A 16,119-nucleotide genomic window follows, 5' to 3' on the forward strand; every position below is an offset into this window, starting at 1 on the left:
TTATGACCAAGTAGCGACAGGTAACACAGAGTACAAGTAGAGCCCCTTAATCATATCATTAACCCCCGTGGGACAGCATGCTCCCATATTTTCAGGACACACGTGCAACCTTGGAGCTGGATCGCAGGGCACCCACCTGTTCCACCTCTCCAAGCGTGACCGGCTGGGTTTGATAACGAGCATTCATCCTCCTCTGTCTCATGTCTAATCTGTTCCGTGTTGAAATGGCTTTTGAGACCGGCTGGGATAGTTTGTTAAACAAGGCCAGCTTCTCCGCTAAGCTCAGAGTGGAGGAGTCAGGTTCTCCCTGCTCAGCAGAATCTTTGCTCTCGTTTGTCTGGTCTCTGGCTAATGCCTTTTGGTGAGCAGACGCCTGCAATCTGAAAGCGGGGAGACGTCAGCCCCACACAGGGAGAGAAACAGAAGCCCACCGCTAAGTTTGTCTGTTAACTTTCTTCAAAGTGTCACTGGAAAAGGGGCTTATTTTCCCCTATCTAGATTCAAGACAGGTATGGGCAGTTGGTCAGTTATTAATAAGAGAGTGAACACTCTAGGCTGAGGGCCCTTGCATGGTCAATGTCACACAGATTTTCAGCTCTGGATTATTTCTAAACATTGAGTTTCCTAATTACAGAATTAAACAAATTAAGGCTTAGGTATACCTTATCTTGCTGTATTGCTAGTATCAACAATAAATACAGCTAGGAGGAGTCCTCAGACCTTGCCTGTGGCCTATTTGCTGCTGCTGCTGCTGCTAAGTCGCTTCAGCCGTGTCCAACTCTGTGCGACCCCATAGATGGCAGCCCACCAGGTTCTTCTATCCCTGGGATTCTCCAGGCAAGAATACTGGAGTGGGTTGCCATTTCCTTCTCCACACAGCCTATTTAGACATTATCTAAATGTGTGGTTCAGAAGGTCTTTACATTTTTTTTTAATTCTTTTTTTTTAATGTGGACCATTCTAAAAGTCTTCATTAAATTTGTTACAATATTGCTTCTGTTGTTTATTTTTCTTTTTCGTAGGAACGGGCAGAATCACATATCTTAGCTCTCTGGGATCTTAGCTCCCTCACCAGGGATCTAACCTCCACCCTCTCCATTGGAAGGCAAAGTCTTAACCACTGGACCACCAGGGAAGTCCCTGCATTTTAAACAGTTAGGAAATAATACAGTTATTCTATCAAAAGCATTAACTACAACACAGGGTTTTGATGTTCACTTACTACACACAAATAGTTTCACTGTAAAGATCATTCTCCTCTTTTAACCTAGGATTTTCTCTTGTAGGTTTCCATCTGTTTCCTAAAAGGTACTAAAAATCTGAAATTCCTGGTAACTTGAAAGGTGAAGGACATTTTGGTGCTGATAAATCCCTCCAAGAGGAGAAGGCTTCCAGTTACCTGGTCTCGTGAATCTTGGAAAGTCTAAGACAATGTACCTTCTGCCACAGGCACATCCAATTCTCAAGTCCAGGAGAAGAATATGTTCTGCCTTGACTCCGATTAACTAGTGCTTTACAAGTTGTCCCAGACAAGAGTTGTCAGTTTTCCAGGGCACAGTGAGGTGGGAGTAAGGGGACCTGAGTCTTGGCATCTTTCCTGAGGTCCAGAGAAGAACTGGGCTTCCCCGGTGGCTCTAGTTGTAAAGACACCAATTCAGGAGCCGCAAGAGATGTGGGTCCAATCCCTGGGTGGGGAAGATCCCCTGGAGAAGGAAATGGCAGCCCGCTCCAGTATTCTTGCCTGGAAAATTCCATGGAGAGAGGAGCCTGGTGGGCTACAGTCCATGGGGTCACAAAGAGTCGCACATAACTGAGCACAGGGAAGAACTAGGTGTGCTAGAAACCTGCTTTCCCAAAGACAGCCCGCATCTCGACAATGCCAGCTTTCTTTCTGAACTGTCATCTAACTCGTTTTAATCTTGCTTTAGCCTTTGTGTTTTGGCTGTAACAGTGAAATAGAGGGGATATTTACCTGCCTTAAGGACATCTCTTTAAAACACCACAACTTATAACAGTAAAGCATCTAAGTTCAGACACTATAAATTGTTATTGTCTGGATCCTCAAATATAACAGCATTGTCTATCCATTAGAAAACAGGTAAGGTTGTTTGTAAGCATGTATTCATGTCTAGAAGTGTTTAAGCATGATAAGACTTTCAACATTCAGGTTAACGTCCTATTTTTCTGTTAATCTTTATTAAGTGCTAGTATTTTAGATGAAAAACGAAATTTTTTAGGGATGACCAGGGTTATGTAAAACAGAAAGAAAACAAATGGATGAGTGGGTTAGTTGGGGTTGAGTCCCAGGACAGAGAGAAAGCAGATGGATGAAATGCCGGCATATGCAGGCCCACGTGAAGTCCCCCGGTGTGAGACGGCAAGATGCCACACGCTTCGCTGGGACAACTCCTTGCGCTGACTTGTTTGTCAGACAAACGACAGACATTCAAGATCGGAAGATGCACCTCTGCTCTCAGTGCGACATGCAGCAACTTCTGTCCAGTACCTGGCAGGCTGCACGGGACTCTTAGCTACAGTGGGGCTAGGATGTCTTGTCATTACAGGGTGGGTGGCCACTGAGCACGAAGCGGGGGTAGGTTCACTTTAAAAGCAATTGCCAAAGGTGGAACATTCATAAGGAGAGAGAAGAAAAGAAGCATTAAGGAGAGCGTAGTTTTCAATTCAGAAACATTACGTCAAAACATACTGGAACAAAATTGTTCGCTTGTTTATTTGGGAAAATCACAAAAGAACTTGAAAAGCAATTACAAACTGAGGAAATAAGAGACAGAGACGACCCAAAGTCAGTGGAACAGGAACAGATTTTTTGAGCTTGGAAAGGATTTAGAATATTTAGAATAAGTGTCCCAGTTTAAAAAAAAAAAATTAAAAAGAAGCTAATATATTAACCACCAGCAAAGCAGTAGATTATGTCTCTGTTTTACTAAGTTGTCCTAAGCTCTTTTTTTAGAAAAATCATGGCCCTCATATGATCTATAAGCACATCCAAGTACGTTCAGGGAGTCTGACAAGTGGGTAATTTTTGCTTATATTTACTGTTTTGCTCCTAGGGTTAGTTGTTTCTTATTTTACAATAACCAAATAGTACTATTATTTTTTGATTTGCCAAGAGTTCCCAGTGAATAGAAGATAAACTTATCCACAAACAGGAAGTGCAAGTGGCTGAGTTAAGAGCAGCTTCACATGTAGGCTGTTGATGCTCTAAATGATATGAACTTCATTTTTTCAGGAAGGGTGTGTGCATGTGTATGTCCAGCAGGAGAAACTATTTTTTAAAAAACTAATAAAAGTTTTCACTTAATGGAAGCAATGATCCCTGGATGAATTACTTTGGGAAATTCATACTGAACACATGGGAAAACATGGCTCAAAACCTACTTCCCACCGTTTGGAGACTTCCACGGAATTAAAAAAAAATAAATCATGATAATTTAAAAGCCAAGAGAATCCTTCTGTACCTTTAGTCTGTTTTGAGATACAGACTAAAATATTTATGGAGGAAACGATATATAGGGTTTGCTTGAACATAACTACAGCAGGAAACGGGTAGAGCGAGATGAGATGGGCTTGGGGTTCTTGGCTCTTGGGTGATGAGGACATGGGGGCTCAGAACATTAACCCGTCTACTCTTGTATTTTAAATTTTCCATTGTAAACGGATTAAAAAAGAAACCAGGCAAAAAAATAAAAAGAAAACTCCCCTTCATGTTCTTCTAGGAGATACAATAGGTTAACACACCCCTTTACAAAGTTCAGGGACACCAGACACCCAAACACCTACTTTTTGGTGGCTTCTAACTGAACCGTCTTCAGATCGCCTCGTTTTAAAAGTCTTTAAATTTCTCTTTACAAAGAAGGCCTTCCAGCCAAGGCCCAGAGGCCCTGGAGGGACTTACGTGGCTGCAATGACCACCTCCTCGGTGGTGACGGGCTGCGTGTGGGACCGGTCCTGGAGGCGCCGCAGCCTCTGCTCCACAGCCGCATTGCGGGAGCGGCGCTTTGGGACGCTCTTCTCGTCAAACGACTTCTCCATCTCCTAGGATGGGAAACAGTGTAGAAGCCTGAACAACTGGAGGAAAGGAAGCTGGGGCGGCAGAATGTGGCTACTCTGTAGACCCTGCAGGGTCTACAGGAGGGCCCCCCACCACCGCCCCAGGAGGCAGCATCGCCATCAGCAGCACACACACCAGCCACGTGGGAGGAGAGATCACACCAGAACCCAGGGCCAGAGCGGGCTGCAGGCTGGCTTACCCTGATGACCTTTCAGCACATCTTACCCTGAAGAGCAGCCTCTTAGCAGCGACGCTCAGCCTTGCTCGCTCATCGACCTTTTCTTCATCTGTGAAGAGTCACAAAGACTGAGCATCATTAGAAAACGTAGGGAAAGTCTCTGAAAAGTTTTCCAAGGCAGACTTGGAAATCTTCTAAATAAAAGAATCAATATGCTAAAGGAGATCGTCCCAATCCAGGGATCAAGCCCAGGTCTCCTGCATTGCAGGCAGATTCTTTATTGTTTGAGCCACCAGGGAAGCCCAAAAATAACAAGAGGCAATATTTTCCTCTGGGTGAGGAAGGCTATTCTTCTGCTCAGTGAAAATGTACTAATCCCCATTGCAATTCACCAAACAAAATTCTTGTCCAGGCAATAATTTTCTACTATCATATTTGACTTAAGAATAGATATTATGGAATTAAGAAGAGATTTTAAGGAAGGAATTTCTCTTGTTTATTATTAAATAGTAACAAGAAAGTAACATGAAAAACCTGCTTCTTTGATTCAAATCAATGGTTTTAATAAATGGTTAATATCACAGCTCTCTCTCTCAAAACTAAAGAAAGTTCTTGTGAAAACCTCAACAGATTTTATTATGTTCACAGGAAGAAAATCTGCTGAAAAGAAAGTAATTGTTCCATAATCTCATTCTTTTCAAAAGCAAAAAATCTCATCTAAATCTAATCTGGGGTGAAATGATTAAGAAGAAAAAGACAGATACTTGCCCTCGGCAGCTGGCATTTCTGAATTTGAAGTTGACCTAGGAAAGACATGAGTGAAAAAACAATAACAAACAATTAGCTGGTTGGAGTGGAAGATCCAAGGATCACATTAAAAGTGAAAATAAAAATTCAATTAAAGCCTCTTAAAGAACATCCTCATGGTAGCAACTTAGTAGTGACTACGCATGGGCAACTATTACAGACACTGTGGGGTATGTGTGCACACAGCCCGGCCAGGTGCTTCACCTTGTGGGGACAAACCAGGAACACGGGGGACTTATTAAACACAACTGACAATCGTCTTTTAGACAAACGCTTTCATTTCTCTGTGTTAGCATATGATAAAACTCACTCACATACAACATGCAGATAAGACATTGATAAACTGAATATGAACCCCATTAGTCATTTTCACCATATAATCTAGCGGACAATCTGGATTCTAACTTAAGGGCATAAAAATTTAAAAACATCAAATGTTTAACGTTTCTCATTTCTTACCAACTGAATGCAATTTAAAACGGTATGCTGATATTGGCATCATGGTCAACATTCTTTAAAGACACATTTATACCAGCCCAACAAACATCACTTATAGCTTGGATAGAAGAATTATGGAGTCATTACATCCCATTGAAACAGCATCAGAACCATCCCTGGGGTAGAAGTTTCTATAGGATTTCTTATAAGTTTCTCGACCAGGGAACTTGACAGACACATGCCTACCTATCCGATTCCTTTCGTTCTGCCGAGGTTATGGGTTGAGTTCTAAATCTCTCGGAAGTCTTTCTATTTTCACCAGGAGAAAAATAGCGCCTTGGTTTCCGGGACCCTCTCTCCCGCTCCACACCAGGGCCTTCGCTTGACCCCTCAACCCGAGAATGGCTTTTGGAGTTGGTGGGGAGGAGGTACACAGAAGGGAGACAGAGAGAGGGAAGAAAGCAAAGGTTTATGTACCCTGGTGAGTCAAGGCATGGACAGTGCAAATCCCACCACATGCCTCTACCATGCATGTCGGGAGGTGGAACATTCCAGAGTCCCGATACTCTAGAGGCACCTCCCACCCTCCGCCCCAGCCCCGTTAGTAGGCACAAGCAGACTGGTAGTTGTGGAGCCATGTCCTGGATGGTCTGCCCTACACACACTGGTGAGCTAAGCTGGTAAGACTCAAGGCAGGATGCCACACAAGTCGGAAGGTGAATAACTCTGCCAAGGACGTGCAAGTGACACATTGGGAGGACACGTGGACATCACCTACAGCTCGGGTTTCCTGCTGGCCCTGGCTGACTCCAGGAACGCATTGCGGAGCTGGGCGACCGAGACCTTCGTGTCCAGCAGGCCCAGTTCCAACTCGGCCTTGGACGTCTGTGACTCGGCATCTCGCTTGGGAGCCGGGGCCTTGGCCTTCAGAGCCTGGAGCTGCGGAGGGCCCGTGTAGTCGGACAGGGAGCGGGTGAGGACCCTGTGTTTCCTCGTGGGCACCTCCTTCCTGTGACCTTGGGACACAGCCTCGCTCTGAACATACATGACCATCTCACTCCTGCCCATCCTCTCAATGGGCTGCTGCTGAGCCGTAGGCGGGCGGGCCAGGCTTTCTGATTCCTTCTGAGGTTCTGCGGTAACTATGCCAACAGCAGGCTGACTCAAGTCTTCAGTTCCAGGGGGGGCTTCCTGGCTTCTCCCAGACCCACGATCCTCCAAAACTGCAAGGGTCTTCCTGCTTTTCTCCAGAGCATCAGAGAAGAGCACATCTTCTGCTTTGGATTCGCAAATATGGAGAACCGGGGTGTCTCTTCTTTCACCTTCTAGACCCTTTGAGGGGGGAGGCTTTGTGACAGTCTGGGGGGCTGGGCCCACCCAGCTGCCCTCGGAGATGCTTTCTGGGGTGTCTGAGGTCACCAGCGTGATGGTGTGGACAGGCTCTGCTGGCTGGACGTAGCCACGGATGGGCTGTCTTGCGGAGCTGGCCACCTTGCCCGAGACCCTATCGAAGGCCGAGTTCTCTGACTGAAAGGCCAGGTAATGGCCTGGTGCCGTCTGGTGTCTCCTCTGAGTTAAGGACTCGGAGGCAAGTTCAGGGCTGCTGCGAGCGCTCTCCTCTCGCACCAATTTTTCTCTAACTTTAACTCTTTAAGAAAGAAAAAGGATTTAAGTTGCCAAGTGTGGTAATGGTTCTGGGGGAAGAGAGCATGTGTGTGCAGACCGGAGATGCCTGGAGACTGGATAAGCATCTTGGGGTCCCACTCGCCTTGCCAGAGGAAGGAGTTTGTGTTGAGTTTACAAACTCGCTCTTCCTTCTGTAAAGCTAGGAGGGGCCAGATGCTATCCTGGGAGAGAATGGATGCCTTCCGACTAAATGAATACTCAGAAGCCCAGGAAAATTCATTATTATGCACCACTGGTATGCATGAGGGTGCACTGAGGCTGGGCACACGGACAGGCCCAGTATATGGACTGGGGTGGGGGTGGTTTCCAGGCATATATAAGCCTAAAGACCAAAAGTAATTGCATTGTCTCCTATAAATGTCATAGCATTCATGATGATGGTTATTTTTTTTGAGCTCAAGATACAGCAAACGATTACCCTTTTTCAAGCATTTAAGAGTCACAAATATTTCCATGCCATGCAGACAACATTCATTCATTCAGAAAACACATAACCAGTTAAGACATCATCACTTCCAGCAACTCCAGCACTAAGAGGGATGTCAGGAAAAAAAAGATTTTTGTTGAAAGAATGCACTGAACATGTTCTCCTCACTGGAATGGTCATTAGGCCATCCGTTAAAAACCAATCCAAAAAGAGAGGGCTCTGGTTGTTTCTAGAGCTATTTAAATAGCCGAGAGCAAAACTGAAATCCACTGGAAAAGCTACCAACCTTTTCTTATTACTGTGGAAGCAAAGTAGCCAAGACCTCTGGCTGAGGGGCCCAGGAGACCTCTTTTCAAAGCCTCAGTCAGCCAGTTTGAGCTGTGTGGTCTCAGATAACCTACCTGCCTCAGCTGCTTCATCTTTCAAATGGAAATAATAGTAACAAGATGTAATGTGATGCTTGCCAAGTATGCAGTTTAGCACTTAGCAAAGGGTAAACATTCAACAGTGCAAACTAGTTGTTTTTACTTTTTTTTTTAATACCACATAGTGAGGAAGGACAAACCATTCAAACTGCTTATGAATGGACTCTGGACTGCGGATAATCGTTAAAAAATAAAGGATGCTTTTGAAGTGGGAGAAGTGATTTCTCGGGGAATGAACGTAAAACCTTTATTTGCTTAAGATTAGTCAGCAAAAATAATTGCTTGTGATATTCATTTTCTAGAAGGGAATTTTTCCTTAGATGACAAAGGCATCCTACTAAGTTTGAAATAAACACCTACGTGTCTTTCAACATAAGATGCAGGATATGTATATTTCATTAAAGAAAAGTCAAAGACACACATAAAAGGCAGTTACTGTGAACCATTCGGGGGAAGAGAAAAGCATTCTGAGTTGTTATTTTTCCCAGAGACTAGCGAGTGTTGGAGGTTTTCATATTTATAAGCTTTGTTAATTTGTTCAAGTTCTCCTGCGGAATGTGTCCTTGTCATCGGAGACAATCTGAATGTTGTCCTCAGCCAAGAACAAAGTGACTGTTAGAAACTCGATATATGGGTGCTTTGTCCTGCCAATGACTTACTCATTCTTAACTCCTTCTGTCTCTCCCTGCCCCCAACCTTAAAAATGAAGCAAGATGGGGTTTTGTCTGCTTTGAAATCCAGATGCCCTATACGTAGCTGTGGAAATTAACAACTGGTTGAGAGACAGGCAACATGGAAAGGAGGAGGCTGGAAGGCCAGGACAGGGGAGCTGATGATAAGATGGGACCCTGGGTAGGTTAGCCTGGTTCAAGGGAGCAGCCCAGAGACGCTGGTTATGTGCTCACTAACGCTCCCTCCTGGCAGCATGTGAGTGGTGAGAAAGGAGAAAAGCCCGAGATGGAGTCAAAAGATTTTTCAAAAGAGAAGCAAAGGGGAACAGTATGAGCAGCCATTAGGGCAGTAGAAGGAGAAAAAGGAATGATTAGAAAGCAACTTCCAGCAGCCCCCTTTTGAACACGTTATTTTCAAAAGCCCTGCCACCAAAAAGAGGGTAAAGGCGAGTTAGTTTCGGTGACGTGCGGAACAGGGACACACGCACTAAACACGAGCTGACAGCTTGGGAGGTACCTGGACGGCCAGTTGATAAGTGAAGGTGTGTCCCCTTCGGAATCTTTCTGGAGAAACCACTCATGTTTGGGTTTCCCGGTACTATTTTGTACAAAAAACAAAACTTCAGGTAAAGCCTATGAAAACGTCAACACATACACAGACGTCATTATCATCATTTAAAACCCTCAAGGCTGACTTTTCTTAAGAAAGGAATAACGCTGGCTTTTGAAAATGTCTAAGCATGTTTTGCCATAGGGTTTCTATTTGGTGCACGGAATGTCCAAGATGTTCATTTATTACAGATATCAAGATAGAACCAATACATCTGAAGCCACCAAATAAAGTGTTTTGTGGGATCATTTGGAAATATCAAGAGTCTGCTACAGTCATATTCTGCCTATAAATACCAGACAATTCTCTTGTAGGAGGTTGAATTAAAAATACAAATTATCATCTGTAAGTTCTGTAAAGGTACATTGGTAAATAGCCAAATATAAAAATAGTGTCCATGCAAAACAATACATATGAATAAAAAAAGAAATTCCATAAGATCATATCTTTAATTGCTAGTCTACATTTTTCTTTTACATTTATCACTGAATAATGCAACCAACAGTTACCAAGTACTAATACAAGTCCATTTGATAAATGTTTATTGAGTTCTGACTATGTACAAAACACTGAGCTGGGGCCTGAGAAGTAGCCAAGGTAAATTAGGCATCACGCCAGCCATCAAAAACTAACAGTGTGTTGGGCAAGATAACACAGGATTGACACATTCATTCTTCAACACACAATCAAATATAATGCAAGGTTGAATATGACAAAGTCGTAATGTCAGGTTGAAGATATCTTACCAAAAAATCAGTGGCAAGCAAAATCTTGCCATCAGTATATAAAGCAAGACACAGGAGGACTACCCAAATCATTGACCTGCATGCTGTTACAAAACAGAAAAAGAAGCATGGGAACTCTACATGCTAGTTAAAATGTTTACCAGCTCAAAATCTTACCAGCCTACCTGTGAGAGTCCTTCAATACCAGACTGGAAACACAGATCAAAGACATTTCCCAAAGAACAGAATAATAATTAAAACGAAATTCTCTTAGTTTCTAAAAATCATTTTAATTTGGGTTTTGTTTCAAACTCCCAGGCAAGAACCTGTTGGCCATCCCTACTGTGCATTCTGTTGTGACCACTGCAATCTGTCACACTTAGGCATGGATCCCTGTTCTCCAGTCTGTCTATACCCTAATCTATGACCCACCTTTCTGTCTCTAGTATTATAGCCATTGAGCCCATGGCAAAGAAAAAACTCAGATTATGGAAAGACATTTTTATTTCCAATGATAAAGGATCTAATTTCTCAGCATTTATTTAAACATAGGAATAGTTCTGCATATTGTCTGCAGTTTAGAAAGGAGGCAATCAGTATAGCTTGGGATAGAGAGAGGACAATGGATACTTGGTTTTGAAAATCATCAGTTAATAACTCATATGCCTACCTCACAGTTATTTTAAGGCCCAGATGATTTTGGAAAATAGAATGAGTTGCAAACTCTGACATATGCCGTACAACTTTCTGAATATAATCTTCATTAATCAGAATAAAACTTGGTCAATAGAACCCTAAAAAATTATCAGGCCAGTTATAAGTAAACAGGTTCTAGGGATGTAATGTATGACATGGCAAATACAATTAACAGTGCTGTATGATATATATGAGTTCTCATTACAAGCAAAAAAATATTTTTTCTATATCTTTGATTTTTTATCTATACAAAATGATAGATATTCACTAAACTCTTTCTCCCTGGACTCGTCCACCCCCACAGCTACATGGGCTGGCTGCCTTTCATTCCATAGGTCTCTGCTCAACTATTATTAGAGACACTTTCCTAAGCATTTCGTATCAAATAGCAACCTCAATCTCTTCCTTTTTTAAGTTTTTTATTTTTTTCTTGAAGTATGGATGATTTATCATGTTGGATTAATTTCTGCCGTACAGCAAAGTGACTCAGATATACACATATATATTCTTTTTCATATTCTTTTCCATTATAGTTTATCATGGGACATTGAATGTAGTTCCCTGTGCTATACAGTAGGACTTGGCTGTTGACTCATTCTCTACATAGAATAGTTTGTATCTTTTAACTCCAAACTCCTGGTTCTTCTCTTCCCTTCCTCCCCCTCCTTGGCAACCACAAATCTGTTCTCCATGTTTGTGCCAATCTCTTCTGTTTGATTAGAAGCATGCCTTGGGTCCTAAAATGATGAATTGAAGTACAGCATTGGGACTTCCCTGGTGGTCCAGTGGTTAAGAATCAGCCTTGCAATGCAAGGGAACTAAGATCCCATATGCCATGGAGCAACTAAGCCCATGTGCTGTAACTGCTGAGCCTGTGTGCTCTGGGGCCCTCGCGACACAACTCGAGTCCCTGCGCTGCAAAGAAAGATTCTGAATGAGGCGATGAAGACACCAAGTGCCACAACTAAGACCTGACACAACCGGGAAAAAAAAAAAAAAAAGCGCAGCACTGATCTGGGAAATTCACGGGCACCCGAAAGTGTGGAACATAATGGAAGTTAGGGACCAAGTTTCCCACCATGGGAGCCTGCAGGGTGCCCAAGAGAGGCCCAGACTCAGATGAAAAGCTACATCATTTCATGCAAGTACAAAATGTATTTCTGGGGCCCAGCAGGTACTGTTTTTTTAAGATGTAATAACAGTAGGTGAGCATTTTAAAACATGAAAAAAATAAAGAGATCACATCTGGATAGTGGCAATGAAACCCTGGGTTCTTTCGTATTTTTTAAATCTTGCATGGATAATGTTGTTTTATGTCCCTTAACATTATGCTTAACTATTTTTAATAATTAAGACTTGGTTAAAAAATTAACAGTGGGAAGGATTAGTTTCATATGAACATAATGAGTTCAATAGATGATACTACCAGCCTATGAGAGCTAAGTGAGGCCCTTGCAAAGTCAAGAATCAACGCTGGTGGCCAGAGATACAGCAGTGACGGAAACCTTCTCTCTCTCGACAGGGGGAATGGTTATACATTTCCCCAAACTCACTGGCCTGCGTCCTTAAAATACTATGTGCATCCTGATGTAAATTATATCTCAATTTAAACATATATCACCGCTGGGACAGAGAAGAGACTTGCAGTTGCCAACAGGGAGGTGGGGGAGGGAAGGATTGGGAGTTTGGCATCAGCAAAAGCAAACTATTATATATAGAGAGTGGATAAACAACAAGGTCCTACTATACAGCACAGGGAACTGTATTCAATATCCTGAGATAAACCATAATGAAAAAGAATATGAAGAAGAATGTGCGTGTGTGTGTGTGTGTATAACTGAGCAAGTTTTATAGCAGAAATTAACACAACACTATAAATCAACTCTATTTCAATAAATTTTTTTAAAAAGCCTCACTGTTGGACCATCGAGTAAAGACTTTCTGAGTAATCAAAATGTAGAAATAGAGTCTTCTGGGGGCAAAGTTAAGTCACTCAGTTGTGTCTGACTCTGCGATGCCACGGACTATAGCCTATCAGGCTCCTCCGTCCAGGGGATTTTCCAGGCAACAGTACTGGATTGGGTTGCCATTTCCTTCTCCAGAGGGTCTTCCCGACCCAGGGATCGAACTCAGGTCTCCCGCATTGTAAGCAGATGCTTTACCATCTGAGCCACCCAGGAAGAACTTTTTTGGGGCAGGAGCAAGATAAACATGGGATAAACTTTATCCCAGTTTCCCTCAGGGCTAATCTCAGCGCTGAAGGCCTAAATGCTGCAAGGCTGGCTGAAAAAGAGTGAAAGGTATGTGCAGATGGACCAGAGAGTCAGAGGGAACAGCTGAGTCTGGAGAAGGGATTGGAGGGATCTTCAAAGGGGATCCGTGTCTCCTACTTGACTTCTAATGAAGTAACCAAAGTAAGGTAGGAACTTGACTGCCTTGGTTGTGGGACCAGCCTAGAATCAGCCTTTTGGGGCTGGAGACTTGAGTTCAAAAGGCCCCCAGAGCAGCCAGCGACTTTTTGGTTCATGTTTCACAATCCCCACTCACAGCTGAACGGTATTTACAAGCACATGGACTCAAGACCATGTACAAGGACTCCAAGCCCAGACAAAATGGAAAGAACCCTGAAGTACAAACAAGGGCTGCTCCAAGTATACGCTGCTGATTGGGGTCACTGGTCCACAGTGAGATTAAAGGCTTGGACCAGAATGTAAACAATGGTCTCTGAGCCTGCTGTGTAGGTCAGTGACCCCTTCTTCCCATCACAACTTTCTTGAGGAAGGTAAAGACCCATGGCCTACATTCCTTGCAAGTCCCTTATACGTTGAGGGCTGATACTGAGTTTGCAGACTGGCTATTTCAAGCAGCACTGCTATCGTTTTTTGACACTTCATGAAGACATGGAAAACAGCAGAACATTTGCTCAGAAATAACTGATGGAGGAGGCCCTTGGTATGTGTTAGATGAAGGGAAGGAGTTGGGAAAATGACTGAGATGCTGTATCTATTCTTCCTGCAAGACTTCTACAAAAGTAATGCTATCACCGAGATCATCCTTATCAGTCTTATGGATTGGCTTAATATCAGATTCATGGTGCCATATTTGGGGAAATCCTGACAAAACTGCTAACATCCTTATCTGGGTGTGTCAGCTTTGTTGTAGGATACTGGGCATCTAGATGTCCCTCTTCCTGAGACATGAAGCACAGGTGAAGCTGCATTTGTGAGACACCTCATTTGGTACATGAGGTCTTTCTCCCCTTTCCCCCTTTTGGCAGATAAACTTAGGGCTTCCTGTGGCAAGTCAAGTTTCAACTTTATAGCCATACTGGGAAAAGGACAATCTGATACAGAGAACAGACTGGTTTGGGAGTCCAGCAGCACAGAATATGTAAGACACTCCAAAAATGACTCTGGTTTCTATTAAGACAGGGAGAAAGGTATACAAACTTGGCAAGGGAAGATGCAAAGGTGACTCTCTGAAAGTATTCTTATCGGTCAAGAGCTCAGTGAGAATGAGACCCCCAGATGTGACCTGACCGCTGGAGAACACAAGCGGACTAGTGCTACCTGTGTTATTGACAATTCACATTCATTAATGTCCTCCAAGATTGGAACAGCCATCTTGGCAGTCATATAAAGAACTTATTGTCAACTAAAACTCCTAGGTCTGCTTCACATGAACTGCTATTAAATCAAGTTTCTCCAATCCTGAATTAATACACTGATTTTTTTTCCCCCTTCTAAATACAGGACTGACTTTGTTAAATTTCATCTTGTTAGCTTCCTACCATTATTCCAGGTACAGGCGCTCTCTTGCCTCCATGTTCCCGTAGTCTCTTCCTTCTTTCTCTCTTTCCCCCATCCCCTCTAATCTCTTCTCTCTCAATCCCTCCCCCTCTTCCTTTTCTTTTTTTTTCCTACCATCAAATTTATTTACAATCCCTCCTCCAGAAATTGGTATCTCCCAGATCACCAAATGCCAAATAGGACCAAGTTAAGAACCATGGCCAATGTGGAATCAAGACTTCATCACCTCACGTGTAGGTAACTGCAACCACCTCTTCAGTGGCCTCCCTGACTGGAATCAATTCTCCTTCAGCCAAATCCCCCACACTCCTCCAGACTATTCTTTCTGAAGTACATAACCAAGCATGCTTGCTGTCAAATCCTTTGGGCACTTCCCATTGTACTGTCCACCAGGAGAAGGCCAAATTCCTTGTCATAAGTTGCCCCATGGTTGGTCACCACCTGACTATCTCAACTCATCCCATCCCCTTCCTTCTAGGTCACCTGGAGCGGCCACCTCTCCATGTCTAGCAAACTCACCACATCCTTAAGGACTTAGTTCAACTACGGCCACTTCTCCAAGGAGGAAAGATGAACAACTTATCTTGGTATTCCCATGGCACCTAACTTTGGGCTCTATAATCTTATTTACCTGACTGTGTTGTGGTTAACTCACACACTTAAAAATAACATGCCCACCCAGAAACACAGTACCTGGCACAAGATAGCTTTCTTGAATGAATAGCTAAACTACTTCAGAGCTGAAATTAACCCATGAATCAAGACCTCTCAGGTTTGGGTGGATGGACAGATGCCTACTGAGTTTGAGTTTTCCCCCACCCTGACTACAAGTTTTCATTTTGTTTATGGGGATGAGGTTTTTAAATACCTTATGTAAATCCACATAAATGTTTTCTATAATATCCCCAATCTTATATCCTAAAGTTTCTAGCCTTCAAAGGGCAAAAACAGCTACCTCTTTTTTCTACTATGATGGAAAATAGAACTGACATTAATAACAAGAGCAATGTGTCATGGAAAGAACTCTGATGGATTCAGAGACCTTGAATGACTGACCAGATCGTGGACTCAGCTATATGGTCCTAATCCAGTTACTTAAAGTCTTTCATCTTCAGGGCTTTTCATGTATAAAATAGAGTTTTAAACTAAATAACCTCCCAGCTTATTTCTGATTTTAAGAATTTAGCATTCTTTAACACAGTATCTATTCTGTGGGGTCCTGGGGTAAGCCAGCTCTCTATTGGGCAGTGGCTACCTCCCCAGGAGAGGGCTACAGGGTTACCTGTGAAAGAGATGGTGACCTTGAGTGTAAGAAAACTTTTTTTTTTTATGATGTGGCAACTGGAGAATTATATCACCAGGAAATAAGAACTCACCCTAAGTTGTCATGGAAAGGAGTTGCTCTGGGTTTGTATCCCTAAGTATCTAATAAAATGACATGCTTTGACTCCTCACAACCCCTAAGAGTTAATGGACGAAAAAGTGATTCCTGCCACTGAAATAAAGTCAAATCCAGCACAGTAAAATTGGTTTCACCCTGTGGGTGTCTAGCTCTAATTATGTAACAGCTCCTAA

General features: G+C 43.0%; 1 protein-coding gene across 1 annotated transcript in view; it reads right to left on the bottom strand.

The window, feature by feature from the left end:
• SVIL (supervillin) overlaps window positions 1–16,119 on the bottom strand; it is a 252,596-nt gene that overhangs the window by 63,644 nt on the left and 172,833 nt on the right. Inside the window, 8 exon segments of the mRNA XM_055544002.1 lie at window positions 137–380; window positions 2,507–2,602; window positions 3,917–4,056; window positions 4,298–4,359; window positions 5,019–5,053; window positions 5,742–5,900; window positions 6,274–7,143; window positions 9,222–9,302. Coding sequence (XP_055399977.1) covers window positions 137–380; window positions 2,507–2,602; window positions 3,917–4,056; window positions 4,298–4,359; window positions 5,019–5,053; window positions 5,742–5,900; window positions 6,274–7,143; window positions 9,222–9,302 — 1,687 coding nt within the window.

Source organism: Bubalus kerabau, chromosome 13 (assembly GCF_029407905.1).
Source record: "Bubalus kerabau isolate K-KA32 ecotype Philippines breed swamp buffalo chromosome 13, PCC_UOA_SB_1v2, whole genome shotgun sequence".
NCBI classification, from domain to species: domain Eukaryota; kingdom Metazoa; phylum Chordata; class Mammalia; order Artiodactyla; family Bovidae; genus Bubalus; species Bubalus kerabau.